The 20,895-nt window shown below is 32.0% G+C and overlaps 1 protein-coding gene across 1 annotated transcript in view; it reads left to right on the forward strand.

Annotated features, from left to right (window-relative positions):
* Positions 1 to 1,033: 1,033 nt before the first annotated feature.
* Positions 1,034 to 20,895, forward strand: part of LOC134690965 (stabilin-2-like) — a 51,044-nt gene continuing 31,182 nt past the window's right edge. The window contains exons 1-12 of the mRNA XM_063551147.1: positions 1,034 to 1,408; positions 9,921 to 10,018; positions 11,215 to 11,284; positions 12,341 to 12,436; positions 12,867 to 13,058; positions 14,725 to 14,930; positions 16,338 to 16,474; positions 17,216 to 17,276; positions 17,587 to 17,754; positions 18,224 to 18,370; positions 19,150 to 19,311; positions 20,390 to 20,452. Coding sequence (XP_063407217.1) covers positions 1,087 to 1,408; positions 9,921 to 10,018; positions 11,215 to 11,284; positions 12,341 to 12,436; positions 12,867 to 13,058; positions 14,725 to 14,930; positions 16,338 to 16,474; positions 17,216 to 17,276; positions 17,587 to 17,754; positions 18,224 to 18,370; positions 19,150 to 19,311; positions 20,390 to 20,452 — 1,722 coding nt within the window. The 5' untranslated portion in view covers positions 1,034 to 1,086. The remainder of the gene's footprint in view (positions 1,409 to 9,920; positions 10,019 to 11,214; positions 11,285 to 12,340; positions 12,437 to 12,866; positions 13,059 to 14,724; positions 14,931 to 16,337; positions 16,475 to 17,215; positions 17,277 to 17,586; positions 17,755 to 18,223; positions 18,371 to 19,149; positions 19,312 to 20,389; positions 20,453 to 20,895) is intronic.

Raw genomic sequence — 20,895 nt, forward strand, 5'->3', positions numbered from 1 at the left:
CTGCCATAAAAGGTAAAGGTTTAGTTAGATATAAGACTAGGATTAATAAACCCTTTTTTCTAAAAAAGGAATTGAGTATACTAAGTTAGGAATATGACAGTTGTTATCCATTCGTTTGATGCGTTTGGACTTTTGGTTTTGCCATTTGATTAGGCACTTTCCTTTTTGATTTTTTTTTGGAAGCAAGGATATTGACTTTGCTTTGGAAAACCAGCTTCTGTATTCATTTCTTCCTTTTTGTCAATAAACTAGCTCGAATATATAATCCTTACTACAAAAATTTCGAAGTTGTTAAACATAAATCTCGTACAAAAACATTAGCAAAAAATCAAAATTTTATGTACTGCATGTACACTAAATCTGACGATAGCTCCTATATGTTCTGCTTTCAACTGAGATTAGTTAATTTAGAGTTTTCTTTTTTTTTCTTAAAGGAAAACATCCAACTCGATCAGACTCCTGATAGATGAAGAACTGGTGCAGGACCTCCTCCGAGACGGTATTGTATCATTTAAAAGCGGTTAAAATTATACATATAGCATTAATTACACAAAATGGAAAATTAATGTTTCAAGTTCTGTCGATGTTCATTGAAATACGTGGGAATTCGACCGATGTGTAATTTTCATATTTCCTTCCTTATCTTAAGATGAGGTTATTCACTAAATAGTCACTTATGATTAAGGAACATATACTCAACAACATCCAAATAATCTTGTATTAGAGTATATAAATGAAAATACTTATAAATATTATATTATAATCTCTTAAACAAATAATTCGAAAAGAGAGGAAAAAAAAGAAATCATTGTAATCTTTAAGATATATCAATCTGTAATCGGTAATTTGATGAATTGTTAGTCATTAATGAATGATGACGACTGCTGAGGGTGACACTCGATAGTACAAATACGGCTGCGGAAATCGGTCTCCTTAGATCTGCAAGTAAATAATCTCAGGTTCAAGTATGTATAAATTTTAATGAGCTTAACTCGTCGTCCTTATTCATCATTCGTTATTGTCTATATATGATGTGAAAATATATAACCTAAAATTATCTTTTTATTTTAAAGTTGTGGATCTAAGATGGTTTTCTTTAAAAACGTAGCCTTGATTCTGGTATTTACTGTATTGTGTTTATGTGTTCAAGATTGTTTTGGTGACAATTTTTGCAACGAAAATAAAACAATTATTATTGAAACAAATTGTCGAAAATGTTACAGGAATTACGCTACAAGGTGTCCAGACGGGGCTACTAAATTGACAAGAGGACGAGGAGATGCGACCTGCTATGTGCCAGCATCCATCTGGGGTCACAAGCATCGAATCCGAGGGTGCCTGCATAAATGTGAGCAACCTATAGAAATAGAAAAGTGTTGCACTGGTTCCTGGGGTGCTGATTGTGACGGTGAGTAATACTGTAGAAATTATTTCTAAACTGTAAAAAAATTGTCATGGTTATTGTTAATCTATCATGATACTATAAAAACTTGAAGTATTAACAATGTGACAGAAACTTTAAAAGGGTATACCTTTTATAGGCTTTATAGTTATTGTACTTTTATGTAGAAGGCATATATCCATTTTAACGTACACTTTTAGAATAAAGCGGGCCCCTCTCTTTCAAATTCCTGATAGATATAAGGATGAATAGAAATGAAAGTTGCACTGTAGACATATTGATAGTAAAACTGGCCATATCAAAAAAATAAAAAATAATAATTGCCATTGAAATGATGATGATAAGGATTAAACTTCTTGGAAAACACGAACTTGACAGTGAAGTATCTCAATTATAAAAGTGTTGTTGAAAGAGGGAAAGTCCTATCAACAAGTGCAATATTGTAGATCAGACAGTGAGACGGTTACTTGAAACCCTGCATATAGAAAAGTACTAGTGTACCGCAATAAAGGCAAGAAGTTCTTAACAACCGATTCTGTATAACCCTATGATATCAATGGCAGATCCTGAACTTTTCAAAAGGGGAGGCCCACTGACTGACCTAAAAGGTAGGCGCCCCAGTCATGCTTTATTTTTGCTGGAGATATTTAAATCGTATAATAATTGAATGTCAGAAATGGAGTGCGCCAAGGGGGGATTTGGTTGATTATATAGAGAAGCGTTGAAGCATGACTGGAGCGGGCTCCCGGGCCCTTAGGTCCGTCAGTCAGCCCCCCTTTTATGAAAAGTTCTGAATCCGCCACTGTAATGTATGTCATGCTTTTAGAATAATTGGATATCCATTTATATCAATGTTCAGTTTGTTAAATCGATTGAAAATACCTGAAAATCTTTCTGTTATTACGATTCTCAGAAGTGATTTGGTTGCATTCATCGATCTTCATCAGGCGCGTAGCTCCCCGGCTATACGCCAACACGCAGTTGCGTGCACATCAATTCGGCATGCAAAAAAAAAAGGGCAAAATAAAAATTTGTACTGAATCAAATGTTTAAAGGAAACACACATAAGTAATTGCTTTTTTAAATGATGTAATGTCATTAAATAGCGGCATTTGGTTGGAAAATTAAAGTTTTATTTGATATGAAAAGACTAACAGTATAACTTGCATCTATTATACAAGATTTGAATTTGTTATACTCTAGTAGTTTCTGGGCACATTTAACAGAGTACGGTTTAACTGTTTGGACTGCGATGAATTGACATTAGATTTATCAGTACCCTTCGATATCGTTGAAAATATGCCAAGGCGATGTGTTCGATAGATTATCAGAGCCAATCCCCCCCTCCCCCCAGCAAACTCGCTAAAACAGTATTGGAAAGTCTCATTAATATATATTTTGCTTTCAAAGACCACATGATAATGGAACTGGAGTCGCGTCTGATATCATCAGGAAATCGCTTCTATGCGCATTATCTGCTTCCTCGTGTTGTCTGTAATACAACAAACCATGCAAATCTCTGCATTGTTTGAGACATAGGAAACTGGCCTGGCATATAATTTGTCAAATTCAATCGGGAGGTCGCTCGATGGCGAACACGAGTGCTACCGCGGAGAGATCGTTCAGTGTACTACATCTGTTGAAAACATTGTATGATTAACCATGAACAACTATATATATATACAGCTAGGTTATTATCGCTAGCATTACTGCATTATATTCATCGGGATTTCAGTGTGAATATTGACAAAGTAATAGAGACGTTCCCGAATGCAGATTTTGGACAATTTTGAGTAAATTCTGTGTCACAAAAATGTGTTGCTTACATGTTCAATAAATATAGATTCTTACACTGTAACAAGTGTATTACGATATTTCTCCACTCGAGACAGTTAAATTTTATTTTTTAAAGCGCGAGGCTTGCCGAGCCCTTTAAATAATAAAATTTAACTTTCGAGAGTGGAGAAATATCGTAATACACGAGTTATAGTGTCAGAATCTGTTTCTCTAATGCTTTTTATCGTTCTTTTTCAAAGATTTTCAGAAAATTGTGCTCTTTATAAGCGACGTCATCGGGCAAGGTCGCCTTTTTTCATGACGTCACAATAGGAAAATTGAGAAGAAAACAAAACATTTTGACGTCATAATCAAATTTCGACTAATCATTTGCCGAGAACAGATTTTTCACTAGTGAGGAGAAATATTTTTCTCACACCGGTCAGGAAATGTGAAAATAGCACAAAAATTAGAGAAACATGCTTTACTCTTTTCGGAAGTCAAGATTTCTAGATAGTTTTGCATTCATGAATTGTTTATATAAAGTCCTATGTACATCACAACATGTAGCTCCTCTTCATTAACCGTCCAATGACCTAAAACCGAAAAAAAAATCTGCATAAAAGGGTCCCATTTTTTTTTCCGCATCGCTCCGCTCGGCGATAGTTGCTTGCACATCGTTTCTTTCTAGCTACGCCTCTGTTCATCAACACAGAACAGTGCTAAGATATGTTAAGAGTATGGTACAATAACGGTTATTGAGTAATTTCCCACCAGGGGGTTTTAAGGTTTGCCATTTTTTGCTTAAAAAAAAAGTACACATTTTAATACACATTCAATCATTCAAATCCAGTACCTCATAGTAACTAAGTAATATAACTATGAAGGTCAACTATTACAATTTTTTTAAAGATTTTTTTAGTACGGAATTATAACCGTAATCGACTTAGTATCTTAGAAAAGAAACATCCGGTTAGTAGTAGGCCAAAGACCACGTATTTCTTCTTTATTTATTTTCTTTCCCTTTCTCATTCATTTCTTAGCTTTTCTGGGGTGGAAATGAAAGAAGAGAGCTGAAATAAACTTTTGGATATTTTATTTTAACTGATTTCAATAAGGAAAGAGTGATTAGGCCAGGTGCAAAAAGGTTATATTTACACTTTTCGGAACATCTCTTGACTTGCCTATAGGGGTAGGGATGTGTATTGGCCAAATTTGTATGATGTAAAGATGCAATTTTCAGAAAAAATGCATATATCTTTGGACTTGTACTGTACATTACACACACAAAAAATTAGACAAAAAGAACAGTTAATTTTTTTTAAATGCGACAAAACGTTATAAAGAAATGATAGAGAAATTAATTGTGGTCTCGGGCCTAAGAATTATGGCATGATTTTTTTCAACTAACATTGTCTTTTTCTTCTAATGTTTAAAAAAAATATGAAAATACCAGTAAAAAACCTTAAGAATTGTTTATAATTGTGAAGTCATTTTATACAGCATACCGGCAAGCTTGACAGCAAGAGAGCTCTTGAGGTTTGTAAAGGATTATTTTTTAGATTTATCACCCCTTCTGTAGCCAGTTAAGTACGAAAGTTCAAGGATCAGCCGGGATTAGCTATGAGGTGTATAGAATAAGTGGACTTTGTGGCAAATAAACTAAGATTTTTATGGAATATCCTCAGCCTTTAATACAGAGATTTTGGTTATAAATTTTAAACATACATTAGTAACTTGCCTTTTAGTCCAAGATTACATTGATGTCCAACAGCTGTTTTGCTAGACAAGCTGTGGCCGCGTGGAGTAATCTCGGACTATTGCTTTTTATGACGTGTTACAGTAGACTGAGTAGTGTCTATTTTTTACAAAAAGTTCTAAACAACCTTTAAGTTCCGTGCCCTCTCCCTTATGTAAAGTTCTGGATCTGCCACTGATTCCAAGCAGAGACATATATACACAGAGATTGGCAACTCCGTGAAATCCCGTTAAAGATCGCGGCCCAGAATGAGATTCTCGTCGATAAAATTTAGAACATGCAATCAAGTCGGGGATGAATAACCTCGATAGATAATCAAGAGAAGCAATGGGAAAATTATATCAGATCATATTATAATTTCTTTTCTAATAAAAAACTTGAATGTTATATTTATCTTTAAGCATTTATTGAGAAAAATATTGTTATATGATATGCATTTCATAATTAAAATTTCAAATCTGGTAATGCTCAATTGTTATAACAAGAAAATTTTCGGTACGGCATATATCTTTGCAATAGTTTGTTTAATTACACAGTGAAATTGTGTGTGTCCGATTTTCCGGTAATTAGGTCCTAAATAGAGTTGTGACTGTTGATTCACAGGTGTGCGATTACGCAATTTATTGCCCTCCGATCACCTGAATATTACCGGAGGTGAATTCTAAATGGATTATTACTTGGCAATTGTTTTTTTTAAAATTTTCAAATTCTGACATATTATTTTAACCATGACCAGAACTTTATTTTAACAGAAGCACTCGGCAATACTATAGTGTATATTCAATCAGGAAAACAAAAAGAGTCTTTTAACATGTAAAAAAAAAGAAATGAGGCAACTTTGTCATATCAGAGACATTATATGTCTCTGGTCATATATATAAAAATATGTAGCCAGTAGAATTTTGTGGCCGAATTTTGTCTCGTGAGAAACTGAATTTATATCTGTTTTAATTTAATTATAATGTTAAATTGTCGATTGACCTAAAATAAAATTATTTATGGAACATTTGCGTAAATTTACTCAATGAAAGTACATTATAGTGTTGTCGAAATCACTATTTTTTGCTGCCATGAAATATTGAATATGAATCCGTCATTATTTGTGTTTTTTTAAAGACTTAATATCACAGACTTTGATTAAAAACAATATGTTTCATAAGTACAGTAAAATGCTCTGCTCAACTCTGGGAACATTATATCTAACGTTAATATGTTCCTGCTCAACTGTAGAATTTTAATGTTTTGTTTCATAAACCACTGGAGTATTTCAACATTCTTATCTTTACTCTTTCCAGAGACATATATACACAGTGAAACTTGAGTTTGAAATTAGAAAGATTTAAAATTGTGCACAAGTTTTATCTGATCTTTTGTGGGTTTATGTTGTTCAAGGTAATTTTCTGTGCAGTTATTTTCATTTCATTTGTTATTTTTTTCCTCTGTGTTACACGACCTTGTACTTTTTGATTTGCCCCTTGACATCTCCTGCTTCTGTTTAAACCTTTACCACAAATATCTCATCTGTTTTAAATAAAATAGTCTCATTCCCGGAATTTGTTATACAGGAATTCATATTAATATCAGATTTTTATAAGCATATCAACTGCTTGGTCTCTTCCCACAACTTGTGTCAGTTAGGACGGAATGCATCAATAGGTACATACATGTACCAGGTCATGGATATAATATAAGTACACGTTATGTGCTTTTCACCTTCACAAGAATTCTTAAACATTCATAAATGTGCAAAGAATATTGTTGTCGTTGGGTTGTTGTCTCATTGACATATATACCTCACATTTCTGTTTAGTCATAGCATCTGTGCCTTTTCAACTTATTGCAGAAAATATTACCATAAACATTTTTTCAAAACAGGAGATGAAATAGTGATCACAGAATGAGGACATGTAAACTTAAACAACACAACAGATAAATATAAATAAGCACCATTGACAATTTTTTAAAGGACTTAAACAAACATAGATGGTGACCAATGTAAGCGACTAGTGTACAGTAGCAGAGTGAACATTTCTTGCTTCTTTTTCTACACATTTTGTCATTTTATGTAAACAATTACATATGTTACTTTCCATGGAGAGGAAGGAATTTGTGAATAGAGTGGCCTTCTAATGATAGTCATACATGTAAATCCTTGTCTCATTAGCAATCATACTACATCATCATATTGTTATACATCTACATGTATGGTTTCTTGTAAAAACTATGTAAACTTTGTAAACATAAATAAGACTAATGAAGTTGAACACAAGATATTTATTTGCTTTTTTATCCATTTTACAGTAAGGATAAGCACATGTACTTTTCTCTCTTACATAACCATTGTTAGTTTTAAGTATCACATTGATAGTAGTAATCAGTCCACTACATGACTGTGCCGTCACTTTTGGAAAAAGTCATCACTAGTTGTTTCTGTTTGCCAGGGAGTCTTATTTTCAATCAGAAAGACTTGGGAGTCCTACATTCAGCCCATGTATGATATTATATCTCTTGTGTGCTGCACTGATGCAGGTAAATTTGATCAACATCTTTGTTCTTTTATAGCATGCAGGACCCTGTTAAAAAAAGAAAGCTGTCAGATACTGAATGTAAATCTATATAAATTGTAAATGTCATCAAAGTGGTGGAAATAATGGAAAAAAAAACAACTTCTATGCACAAATCAAGTATGTCATAGGAAAGTAATGCATGTGCTGGGTACAATAATTCTCTGAAGATGGAAAAGTTTATAAACTGTAAACGAACAGGGGTCTGTCTTGAAATTGAAGCAAAACACCATGGGCGACTGCTATAATACTGATTTTAAATTGTGAATTGCATGAAAGTGGGTGAAAATATGATAAAAACAACCTCTCTATGCAAATTCAGTATGTCATAGGGAAAAAAATAATGTGCTGGGAACAATTATTCTCTGAAGATGGAAAAGTTTTAAACTGTATTCATGGACAGGGGTCTGTCTTGATATTAAAGAAAATTAACATGGCCGTCAGCTATAATACTGATTTTTAATTGTAAATTGCAACAAAGTGGGTGAAAATATGATAAAAACAACCTCTATATGCAAATTCAGTATGTCATAAGAAAAAAAATAATGTTCTGGGAACAATTATTCTCTGAAGATGGAAAAGTTTTAAACAGTAGTCATGGACAGGGGTCTGTCTTGATATGAAAGAAAATAAACATGGCCGTCAGCTATAATACTGATTTTTAATTGTAAATTACATCAAAGTGGGTGAAAATATGATAAAAACAACCTGCATATGCAAATTCAGTATGTCAAAGGAAAAAAAATAATGTGCTGGGAACAATTATTCTCTGAAGATGGAAAAGTTTTAAACAGTAGTCATGGACAGGGGTCTGTCTTGATATTAAAGAAAATAAACATGGCCGTCAGCTATAATACTGATTTTTAATTGTAAATTGCATCAAAGTGGGTAAAAATATGATAAAAACAACCTCTACATGCAAATTCAATATGTCTGGGGAAAGTAATTCATCACGCAATTTGTTTTATTCCTTTTCAAATGAAAATGTTTTGATAAAAATTACGACAGTGCTAAAAATTTCCATAACGTGCATCTCGGCCCAGTTTCTACCATTATTGATTCTCATTATTAAATACTGCAATAAAACGTTAATCGTCTCAATATTTTAAATAATAACTACTGCAAACTGAATAAAACAGGGTAATTCATAGTAGAAATTGAAATATATACTTACATTATGCTGTTTTGAAATGCTTGATGTGAAATAAAAATCGAAGCGTGGTGGTGTACTTGTCGTGATAAAATCAATATGGCGATATCTCGTTAAAGTCTCGTGAGATGCGTTACGTGGATTAGATTTCGTTGACCACTGTTACAGTTGCCAATCTCTGTGTATATATGTCTCTGTTCCAAGTTAACTATCCACAGCTATCACTGATTTTTGATCACTAATTATTAACAGAACGTGAAACATCTACAATGTATTTTCTTCTATTTTGCCAATTTGGATGTCTAAATTGCTTTATAAGGCAATAAATCGAATGTCATCAGTAACGAGCTGAGGGAGGGAAAATTAGAAAACTAGCTGAAGGAACCATTGATACATTTTTGTAGATCTTGATCCCCTTTTTCAAAAATTCAAAAAATTATTCTAAAAAGTCCTCTTGATGGTTGAAACAGGTCTGATTAAAAATGAGCATGCATGTGCATTGTTTTAACTGTTGTTTTAGCACTTACCCAGAATGGAATAAATAGGGATTAGGTGTTACTGTAACACCTAATCCCTATTTATTCCTAGCCCAGGCTAGTTAAATTGCTTTTGGGCCTGTAAAATTCATATCTGCAGGCCAACAGAATCTAACTAAAAAAATTTAAAAATTGAGCTCCGGGCCTGTAGTTTTTATAGTTCATCGTGAGGACTACACAGTGTTTAAGCACTAAACTTCAGAAAAAGTTGTTTTTCGGTACAATTCTAAAAGCCAGTATTGGTACAGAAGAGATTTTTTTAACCTTGTATATATCTCTTCTGAAGAAAAAAAAATGCATTTACAAAGTGCAACTTATCAAGTGACCATTTTTGTCTTCTCATATCTAAGATATAAGAAGATATGGTATGAGTGCCAATGAGACAACTCTCCATCCATTTAGTCACAATTTATCAAAATTAAACCATTATCTGATTATAGGTCAAAGTACGGTCTTCAACACAGAGCCTTGGCTTACACTGAACAGAAAGCTATAAAGGGCCTCAAAAATTATTAGTGTAAAACCATTCAAACAGGAAAACCAACTGTCTAATCTATATAAAAAAACCAGAAACGCTTATGAACCACATCAACAAACGACAACTACTTAACATCAGATTCCTAACTTAGGACAGGTGCAAACTAATGCTGACTGCATTACATTTGAATTATGCTTTGATTAACAACATTATTTATAAAGTTATATTTTGAATTTGAATCTTTATCATTTACAGCATGTCCTTCAATTTATAATGTCAGACTGAATAGACCTTGTAGTGGTCATGGAATATGTAATGATACTATTGATGGAAATGGACAGTGTACATGTCAGGTGAGTGTAATCATTGAGGTCTGATTGAAATGGACAGTGTACCTGTCAGGTGAGTGTAATCATTGAAGTCTGAATGTAATGGACAGTGTACCTGTCAGGTGAGTGTAATCATTGAAGTCTGATTGAAATGGACAGTGTACCTGTCAGGTGAGTGTAATCATTGAAGTCTGATTGAAATGGACAGTGTACCTTTCAGGTGAGTGTAATCAATCATTGAAGTCTGATTGAAATGGACACTTGCACTGTAGATCATTGTACTTGTAAGGTGAGTGTTTTATCAAGTCAGTCATATAGGAAATTACCATAGCTTTAAATGGTGCATCAGCAAAAATTTTAATAAGAACTAGACTAAACTTTCTTAAGAAAGTTAATTAATCAAAGCATGTAAACGTGGATGATAGATATTGAATATTGGCTCATTATTTCATAAGACATCAACTCTACAGAATAATCAGGAAAAATACAATGTATCAAAAGCTTCATAATGGTTTAAATTCATTAATTTAGAAATAGTTTAGGGATTTTAGCTTGCTAGTTTAAAACTACAAGAAATTAATAGCAAGGGATGACAGTTTTGAGTAGTCTAGTAAAAGGCACCACTATTATCCTATACATTTGCATACCAGAACATACATGTATCATGCATATCAAGCTGAAGCATATAAAAAAAAATATTGAAATTTAGATTTTTATTTTTTATATATATATGATACAGGTAGTTGTGATTTATATAAAGATATATGATGTATATGATAGGGCAGATAGGCAACACTGTTGATATATGTATTATGTTGCAATAGCTTTCATGTACTTCAGTTTCAAGTTGAAAATAATAGAATAAAAAGGTAGCACAACAGTCTATTTAAAAAAAGCAACTGGTCAAAACTAAAATGGTGAAACTTTGTCGTCTGGTGAGATATAAAGACACATGATGTACTAAAAGAAATAAGAACCAATGAGCTATTGTCTACACACTTTATTTCAATTAAGGAAATATTAAAAATTTGTGTTCACTGAAAAGCTCAGACATTTTTTTATTTTTTAACTTTTTAAAGGGCTGAATTTATCCAGTTCATCAATTTGCAGAAAAAATAGCAAAAAATACTTCATGTTACATGGTGAAATCAATACTTTTACACATAACATACATGTATGATAAATAAATCCTATAATATATTTTGACCTCTTGTTTTCAGGAAAATTTTACAGGGTATGCATGTGAACAGTGCATTGATACAAAGAAATATGGTAGAAACTGTGACAAAGGTATGCATTTTTACCTTCTTTTGCATGTTTTTTTTTAATATTTTTTTTTTGTCTGAGGCAAAATTTTTCAAAATCTTTTATTTTTCATTTTCAGCATTGTACTGATAAACAAACTCACTTTGTACAGTCAAAACTGCCAATGACTGTATTGAATTTGACATATGGTCAAGACACATGCTAAACTATAGATGTCCGTTCTGGATTTGTTATTCTTGGGTTGCAGTTTCATTCATATAGCATGTAATATTATTGAATATGATGTGCAAGAAAAAAATATTAATATATATTTCGGGCTCTGAAATGAGATGGTACTCCAAACCACAATGGTCACACTGAAGTGCATCAGTTAACAAGCTGAAGTATGATGGTGATATTGTGACGCTTTTCTGAAGTGCGTTTTGTGGTTACGCTGAAATGAGATATGGTATAACTGTGTTATTGACATTGATAGTTACAATGAAGTGCGATGGTGTGATTTAATGTGGTGGTTAGTGTGCTTGCCTCACACTGGGAAGGTCTATTTTGATTTCTGGTCAGGTATTAGGAAAGACTTTAAAACTTAAATTTTCTAATTCTCAACCTAACATGAGGCAGTGTGAAGCTAGATATTAAAAAACTTAATGGCTCAGATTAAGTATAATGGATTCAAGTGGGAGGATATATCTTAAAGTTTATATGTATTGTTCTCAATAGTGATTATCTGCTTTTCTCCCCACAATTTACTGCCTGATTTTGCATATTTTTGCAAGATCCATCTGCACTGCTCAAAACTATTCAGGGCTTGAATTGTTCTTTACTATCTTTTTCTTTCCTTTCATTAGTTATCCTGAAATCTTCATTTACTAAATCTTATCCTCCTGCTGTTGAATTCCTTTTGTATATGAAGTAACCTTGTATTTGATAACGTCCCAATAGTCAAGCATCATGCCAAACAGATGCACTTCAGTGAGTTGGACCATTGTTCCTCTGTGCATACCATCGCACTTCAGCGTCCCCTATTGCACCTCCAAGTCCTACATATATACTTGCATAATTATTTATTTTACAAAATTTCAGATTGTCAATGTGACCATGGGACATGTGAGAATGGTATTCGAGGAGATGGGTCATGTGATTGTGATTCAGGGTATAATGGCACTAGGTGTGATCAAGGTAGGTCAAGAAACAATTGAAAATAGTATGCATCTGTAAAAAGTGTTTATTTTCATTTTAAAAAATAAGCTTATATATATCATTTGTTTTGATATGAATATTTCTTAAATGAGTTTCTTCATCATTTGGACCATAAATATTATTAATAATTAATTATCAATTACCTGTTACACTATCTCTAACGCAAATCAGATTATAGAACTGTATCGAAATAAGAAAATGTGAAATGAATGTCAGCCTTCAGCAATGTGCAAAACCAATACCCTTTATTAGGCTGTAGAAGGCTCCTACATGACAAAAGCTACACACAATTCAACTGATAAAAGGATACCAATTTTATTGTCTCTTGTTAGATAGTGACTTAATAAAGTAATTTTAGACATTTTTGTCTTGTTTGAATGTTAACACTATACATTTAATTCTATTACAGAACTTGAAGCATGTAAAAATAAGATATGTCCAAAGAACTCGAAGTGCAAAGATGTATTTGGTTGGGTGATGTGTACTTGTGATCAATGGTATAAAAGAGTGTACATCAGCATAAATGATACAGGAAGTGATCTTAATGGCACCACTGTCGGAAGCAATGAAACAGAGGTTAAAAATAGTCATGAATGTGTTCGTAAGTCATTGATATTCTTTAATTTTTATCTTGAAACATTTGATTTTATTAGCTAACCAGATAAAAAGGGCCACTTTAAGCTATGGCTATCACTTGGTGTCTGTCGCCAGCTGTTATGTGATATCTTTTGACATTTACTAAAATCTTCTCTGAAAATACTACATACAAGACAAGTTTAAACCAAACTTGGCCACAACCATACTTAAGGCATTCACTTTAAAAAAATATATATTCCAATGGCTTCAGTGGCAATCCAGCACAGCCAATAATTCTAATACAAGATAGGGATAGAAATTGAAAAATCATATCATAGATAAAGGAAATTTGAAATTTTTGGTTATTATCTTTTTGGTTCCTGTTGTCTTTTATAAATATCTTCTCCTCTGAAACTGCTGTGCCAAATTTAATCAAAATTACAATTATGACTAAGATACATGTATCTAGTTTAAAAAAAAATCTTGCCAACCAACATGTCCGACAATTTATTGGATTTAAATAGAACATCCTAAAGTAAAATGCAAGTTTTGTCTATTATCTTGGAAACTGACTGCTATGGTTACAGAAAATCTGACAGGCAGGAATGTTAATTGAAAGCATCCTTTGTTGAAGATGCAGGTAAGAGACAACGTCTCTTTATAGCCTGTAGTTTATTTGGCTATTTTCTTGAAATCTATAATAGATGAAGGGAAATTTAAACAGCAAAAATTATCACCTAGACAAGTTATTCAAACCATCCAACAAAGCTAAAATATTGAGGTCTATCCCAAAAAGAGTAAGTGCTGTTCAGTGATACAAATGTATTGTTTTGTGTTTTATGTGAAAACTATAGTTGATAGAGGGAAACTTAAAACAACATATAGGACTGACTAGACAAAGATATAGAAATATGACAAATGGCTGAAATCTTCAATGGAAACATTATAGAAGTAATTGTCTACTTTTTTTTTTTTTTTTTTTTTTTTTTTTTTTTTTTTCAAATCTTTCCTAATATCTTTATATCTAAAAATAGTTTTATTCAGCAGTAACTTCCAGTCCATTGAAATATTATTTTGTGTCAATTTTTAGGTGAGCAATACAGGGTCTCTTATAGTTCTTTTTAGACCCTATTACAATTTGTTTGGAGGGTTTTCAGTTATGAACTTCAGGAGTAGTTTAACAATGAGAAAAATTAGCAGGGGAGTTCATAATTTTTACAGTTTTTACATTTTACGTGATTCTTATTATAGATTTAGGTAAATTTAGAATAATTCACATTTGACATTCAGGAGTTTTGATGCTAGATTGACTGAATTTATACTTGTAATTTCATTTCTGTGAAATGATGGAGAACCATTCAACAAATCCTATTCAAATCAAATATGTTGTTTCTGCGGAAAAATTGAGGTCAAGTTTGATTTTGATCTTGACAATTTCCACTTATGCTGTTAAGGAGCTGTGACACTTGATTACTTTCACAATGACACAAATTCATGTAGGTAAAACCCATATGGTTTCAATTTGTCATTCTATATCAATTTTTTTGAGGGAGCTGATACTATCATAATATTACAGTAGCTTTCGCTAAAGTCTGAAAGTTTATATATTTATTAATATGCTAAATGGGTAATTTTAAATCCAAGTTCATCATTTTATCTTCTTATGAATTTCTTGATTTTTTCTTTGGCAGCCATCGATGTTTGTACAGAGAGAAGCTTTAATCGCTGTCATGATAACGCTTCATGTACCACAATTGGCCCTGGTAAAGTTAACTGTTCTTGTTTAACTGGTTACCATGGTGATGGCTATGTATGTGACCCTATTGACCCTTGCCAAGTTGACAATGGAGGCTGTGATTCAAATAGATCAAGATGTCGATATGCAGGACCTGGGCAGGTATGTTATTATCATGAGACACAAAAATAATTAAAGTTAACAACTTTCTTGTTAAAATTGTGATTGAACTTGGTAGATTTTTTTTTTTCCCTGTTTCAAATGTATTACATGCATAGGATGAAAATCTAGGAAGAAAGGTGGAGCTAAAGCTATATATTTAAAATTGTATAACTGCAGACTAATCTATATCTTGTAATACAAATGCCTCTTGGTCTAAAGTTTCATTGATCTCTCCTAAACACAAGAAAAGAGCTACAAACTTCAGAAGGTAGAACATAATACAGTTGCCACATGGTCTTAAGGCTGACAACTATGTTTGTAATTTCCTTTATTAACATTAACGCATGTAAAACCTTAATAATGTTTTTTCATGTGATTCTTTGTGATTATTGTATATGATAGGACAACACTATTGGGTATATGACAGTATCATACTACAATTATTCATGCCTTTCAGAGGTGGTTTACATGACCTTCACCTCATTTCATTCACATAAAACTGTATACACATGTAGGTCAACTATATTTAATATAAATAAATGATTGTAAGAAAAGCATGTGCCTTGACAAGAATCTTCTAATCTTGATCTTATTTCATTAGCCCATGTGACATTTTATTAGGCCAGTTTCTCAGAAACTATCAGTAACAGGTCATTTATATCTATTCAATAATTGTGAACTAAAAGGGTTTATTTGAGATTGACCTCAATTGAATGGTTCATTGGTCATTGTTGATTTTCCTTATAAGTCAGTTTCCCAAATACTACATTGATTAAGTCAACAATATTTACTCCACAGTATGAAATTACATTACAATAATTTTATTGTCAATTTTAGACTACTCAAAAGGATAGTAAAATTACAAGCAATTCGTTAAAATGATTTTTTGTTATTCTTTATGATTGGAAATAACTGAATAAAGAAAAAGAAAAATGAGATATACCAGTATACATTTGCATCTTGTAGGGCTCTTCTGAATTTGACCTCATTTTCATGGTTCTTTGATGCACATTAAGTTTTTGTCATTATATCAGCTTCATTTATAGTATAAGCCATAGGTCAACTATATTATGGATAGTTGCATTGTTACACGTCCCTTTGTTAGACTGACCTTGACCCCATTTTCATGGTTTATAATATTATTGAATTTTGTGATGCATGTAGTATAAGACCTCAATCTTACAACATAAAACTTAGTCATCATCAGTTAAGTAGACAAGAAATCTATTCAATGTTGTTACGATTATATGTATTTGACACTTATTTATGGACATATTCAATAAAAATGCATTGTGATGAAATTTTCATTAACCAATTTTTGACACAGGTGATGAATACATTCTCTAACAGTATAGTTATCGCTATGCTGTTTTAGTTTATTAAAGCACTACTGATTTATCTTTTTAGCATACTTGTCAATGTTTAAAAGGATATGAAATGGATCTACAATTACAGACCTGTGTGATGATTGATGTTTGTTTCATCAATGCCTCTTACTGTAGTGAATATGCAACATGTTCTATGATTGGTCCATTACAACCTGAGTAAGTTTCATATGTGTACACATGTTCTGTGATTGGTCCATTACAGTTTGAGTAAGTTTATTATTTATATATGTCCTGTGGTACTTATTAGCTTATTATCATATACCAGTACGTTTTGTACTATTTAAGACTGCTTTTAAATGGCAACCAATGACCAAATTTATTTTTTAAGGGTTTCACAAGGGGGTTTTACTTTATTTTTGAAATAGTTATATTGTTATAATACAAGTTTAAGGTTATAAAAAACCCTCCCAATCTGTTTGTCAATCTAATTTTGAAAAAGTTCAGTCCGTTTGTGGGTTTAAGTCATGTTCTGTTCATAAAATACTTATGTTTCTAGTAAGTATTTCTGCTGAACAGCAAAGGTCATGTAGTGAATAAGGTTGATAAATTTGGCTGCATGGCACACACATTCATAACCTAGCTTCCTGTCAAGGTTACAAATTTATTTCAACTTAATGTCCACATATTTAGACATACAAAACTTTGTCTGACTGAGAAATTTTTAAATGCCTAGATGGATATTTAAGATACCCAATTTTATTTTTGCAAACTAAAGAAGGAGTGTTTTGGAAGTCTTACTTCAAAGTCAAGGTCTCAAACCTTGTAAAACTTTACATCTCAATTTCAAACATACAAATTTACCTGACATATTTAAAAGATGCATTTTATTGATGTCCACTTCCAAATTTGAAAAGAGAAACTTTAGTGTAGATATTCAATCATGTCATTTCTTTGTAGCTGTACATGTAATGAAGGATTTGGAGGAGATGGGTTTTCATGTTACAATAATATAGCTGATGTATGTATATATTTATAGTTATACAAATTTGTACTATTCATTTCTTTGAAAAACTTTATTACAACTAGCTGAAGACAATCACAAAATGATTGACATTTTTACAGATTGTCAAATGTTTTTTTTTTTAATTCACATTGTCAACACAATTTTCAGTCCAATTTATATTTTCATTTTTAAAAGATTCTTTTACTTTTAATATGAAGCTGTTTGACATTTTTATTAGGGTCCCCTTATGTAGTCTCATATTTTATATGAAGTAAAATATACTATTCTGATGACTAGTGTAACTTTTTTTTCTGTTCATACTTAGCTTATTGAAGACTTAAACAACTTTGGAGATAACGAGGTTAAAGGAAAGATGAACTATGCAAGTCAGCTGGTATCCAAGCATTATTACAAGGAACTACGTAATAATGGACCGTTTACACTGTTTATCCCAACAGATGGTGGATTTAGGACAGTTCTTGGTAGACAGAGTGTATGTATAATAAATTATATTTACAATAAATTTACTTAACGACATTTCCCTTACAGCAAAATGCATTTAGTATGTAGGTTAAGGTAATATCTTTGACTAGTTTGCTTGATAGCTAAAATGTAAAGTCATTATTAGGTATACTGCCCTCCTTAAGGAGTAGTCTAGTCCTACAGACAGATAGATCGGTTATCTGTCGGACTAGTCTACTCTGAAAAAAAGGTGGTGTACCTTACCTAATAATGACTTTACAGTTCAGCTAGCAAGCAAGCTAGCCAAATATATTACCTTTACCTACACACTCAATGCACTTTGCTGTAATTAAGAAGCTAACAGTGGTTTTGTAGAGGTTTTTTTTAAAAGAGAACATTGGTTTGGGCTGTAAATTCTAATATAGCCATGTCTAAGAACTAACAGACATTCATATTATTACACATTTCTGGTTATTGTATATCTCTCATCATGTTTACAGTTTGAAGAATTTGTGGCAGACACAGATACAGCTAGGCAGGTTTTGCGACAACATATATTAGTAGGAGAATGGACACTTGATAAGTTAGCTGAGGCCAATGATGTGTATACACTACAAGGGATCCCTGCAAATATTCAGGCCAAAACGGTATTGTAAATTACAAATAAGTTTTATGAATGTGTTTTTATTTTATTTTTATTTGCTGAAATACACGTAGTTGTAGCTTTGAAATTGTATTTGAATTATATATTATTGAACATCAACAATTTGATAATTTTATACCCTGAATTTTCATAGATAATTTTGTGTGAATTACAAGTGAAAAAATCATGTTAATCATACACTTACAAAGATTGATTAATTTTTATGCCCCAGCTAGGATAGTAGAGGGGCATTATGTTTTCTGGTCTGTGGGTCTGTTCGTCTGTTCATTCGTTCGTTCGTCTGTCCAGTTTCAAGTTAAAGTTTTTGGTCAAGGTAGATTCTGATGAAGTTGAAGTCCAATCAACCTGAAACTTAGTATAAATGTTCCTTATAATATGATCTTTCTAACTTTAAAGTCAAATTAGATTTCTGACCCCAATTTCAGGGTCCACTGAACATAGAAAATGATAGTGCGAGTGGGACATTCGTGTACTGGGGACACATTCTTGTTTTTCATGAAATAGATCTGGTGAATTATACTAGTTTTGTTACATAGAAATTGAATTTTTTTAAACTTTATAGTGATAAAATGATATTTTCTTGAGAACAAGCAAAGAAAAACAATTAACCTGTTCATACAGATTAAGATATATATTATACTTCGTTTTGATCTCCTGTTTGTTTTTGTGTTATATTGTTGGTGCAATGAAAAAAATATTTGATTGAAAGCAAAATGCAAGTGCAAAGAGCAAAAATATTCACATGAAATCATATATTTTTAGAAACATGGTGATCTATTCTATCGATACAAGTTACCAGGGTCAGTGGGTCAAAGAGCATCTAAAACAACAGTATTAAAAGAGAACATAATTGCAGCAAATGGAGTTGTACATGTAATTGGTAAAATGTTAACTAAGACTCCAGAGGTCAAAGGTGACCCTAAGGTAAATAAATAAAGTTTCTTGTTCTCTCTCTTTAAAGAAATGAAACTGTCTTGTTAGTTAAGTTTTTATCTCATTCACTTAGGTAGTATGGACCAGTTTTTTATTGTATTCCAAAAGCTGCCTTCTTTGAACTAATTTATTTGTAATGAACATGCTAGTAGCTACCTTTTTTGGCAGTCTAAAACTGCTCTTTCAGATTTATTGATAGCCCTGTCTACATGCTATATAAATGAATCGTATACACTCATTTCATTTGAACTTTGGTGAATTGTAGTCTTGTTGGCAATCATACCACATCTCATTATTTTTATTAATTACACTGATTACATATATGGATTACACAAAAATAAATATCATAAAGATAATGATACTAAATTTTCATTAATCTTTTTCTGTGTTTCTTTGAAGGAGTGGAACCCTGCACGGGTCATTGACAAACATATTTAGTCCATATTGTGTTTGAAAATTGAAAAGTTGTAAAATCACATTCAAATAGATACTTTATCTTAGGTCTTCATTAGCTGAAAATAAGCTTCAACTTTATCAAAATTTATTTGGGGTATGATAAGGACATTATGGGAAAAAAACAGGAATTTCAGTGCAGACATTAAAAGCTACTAAATGAGACATGATCAAACATTAAGATGATTCCTTATAGGTATAACCAATTAAATATCAATAAAGTTAATTTTGTATTATTTTAATGGTCCTGAAATTTTACTGTGATTTTGTTCTGATAGTGACCTTATATCTGCATCTAATTTAGAGAAGGGAAAAAGATACCAGGGGGACATTCAAACTCATCAATCGAAATTAACACCATAGCTAAACAAAGAAAAAGACAAACAGACAAACAACTGTAAACAAAACACAATGATTATAATCATATTTGGTATCGTTCTGAACATGCATGAAATATTTGCCACAAGACGTTAAGTAGCCAACAATCAATCAATCATATTTGGTAATACAGGCGATGACCATTTTACGACTTCTTTCTTATCTAATTATTTTGATTTTTTTTTGGTACTGATTGTATAATCATTTTGTTTTATCTGCCTTTGTACCTTTCTTGTAGAGAAATATGCTGGATTTAATTAAAGCAGAAGAAAAATACAGCAAATTAGAGTCTTTGATTGAAGTATGTAGAAGTTAACATCGGTATAAAAGCTAAAAATTGCATAATTTTTAAATATATTTTTTGTCATTTTTTAAAGACTTTTATATATATTGTTTTGAGCATTACAAACTTCTCAAGTTTTGACAAAGATTTTAAAGTAGATTTATTATTATTGTTTGGTTTTAGAGGGTTGCATGTACTTATTCATATAAAATTGAGATACATCACATTATTTAAATTTTATGCATGTATTTTTAATTCCTTTACTCAGTGGCTGATCCAGGGGTTGGCCGCCTCCCCCTCTCTCCCCCCCCCCCCCCCCCCCATTTTTTTGGACAATCAATGCATTTGAATAGGGACATATGGTTTATCCTGCCCCTGTTTACCTGATCATATAACCTTTTGTAGAATTTTATCTTTTATTTTAGGAAAGTTAATGTATATATTGGGTAACCCCATACATA

Source organism: Mytilus trossulus, chromosome 1, assembly GCF_036588685.1.
Source record: "Mytilus trossulus isolate FHL-02 chromosome 1, PNRI_Mtr1.1.1.hap1, whole genome shotgun sequence".
In the NCBI taxonomy this organism is placed as follows: Eukaryota; Metazoa; Mollusca; class Bivalvia; order Mytilida; family Mytilidae; genus Mytilus; species Mytilus trossulus.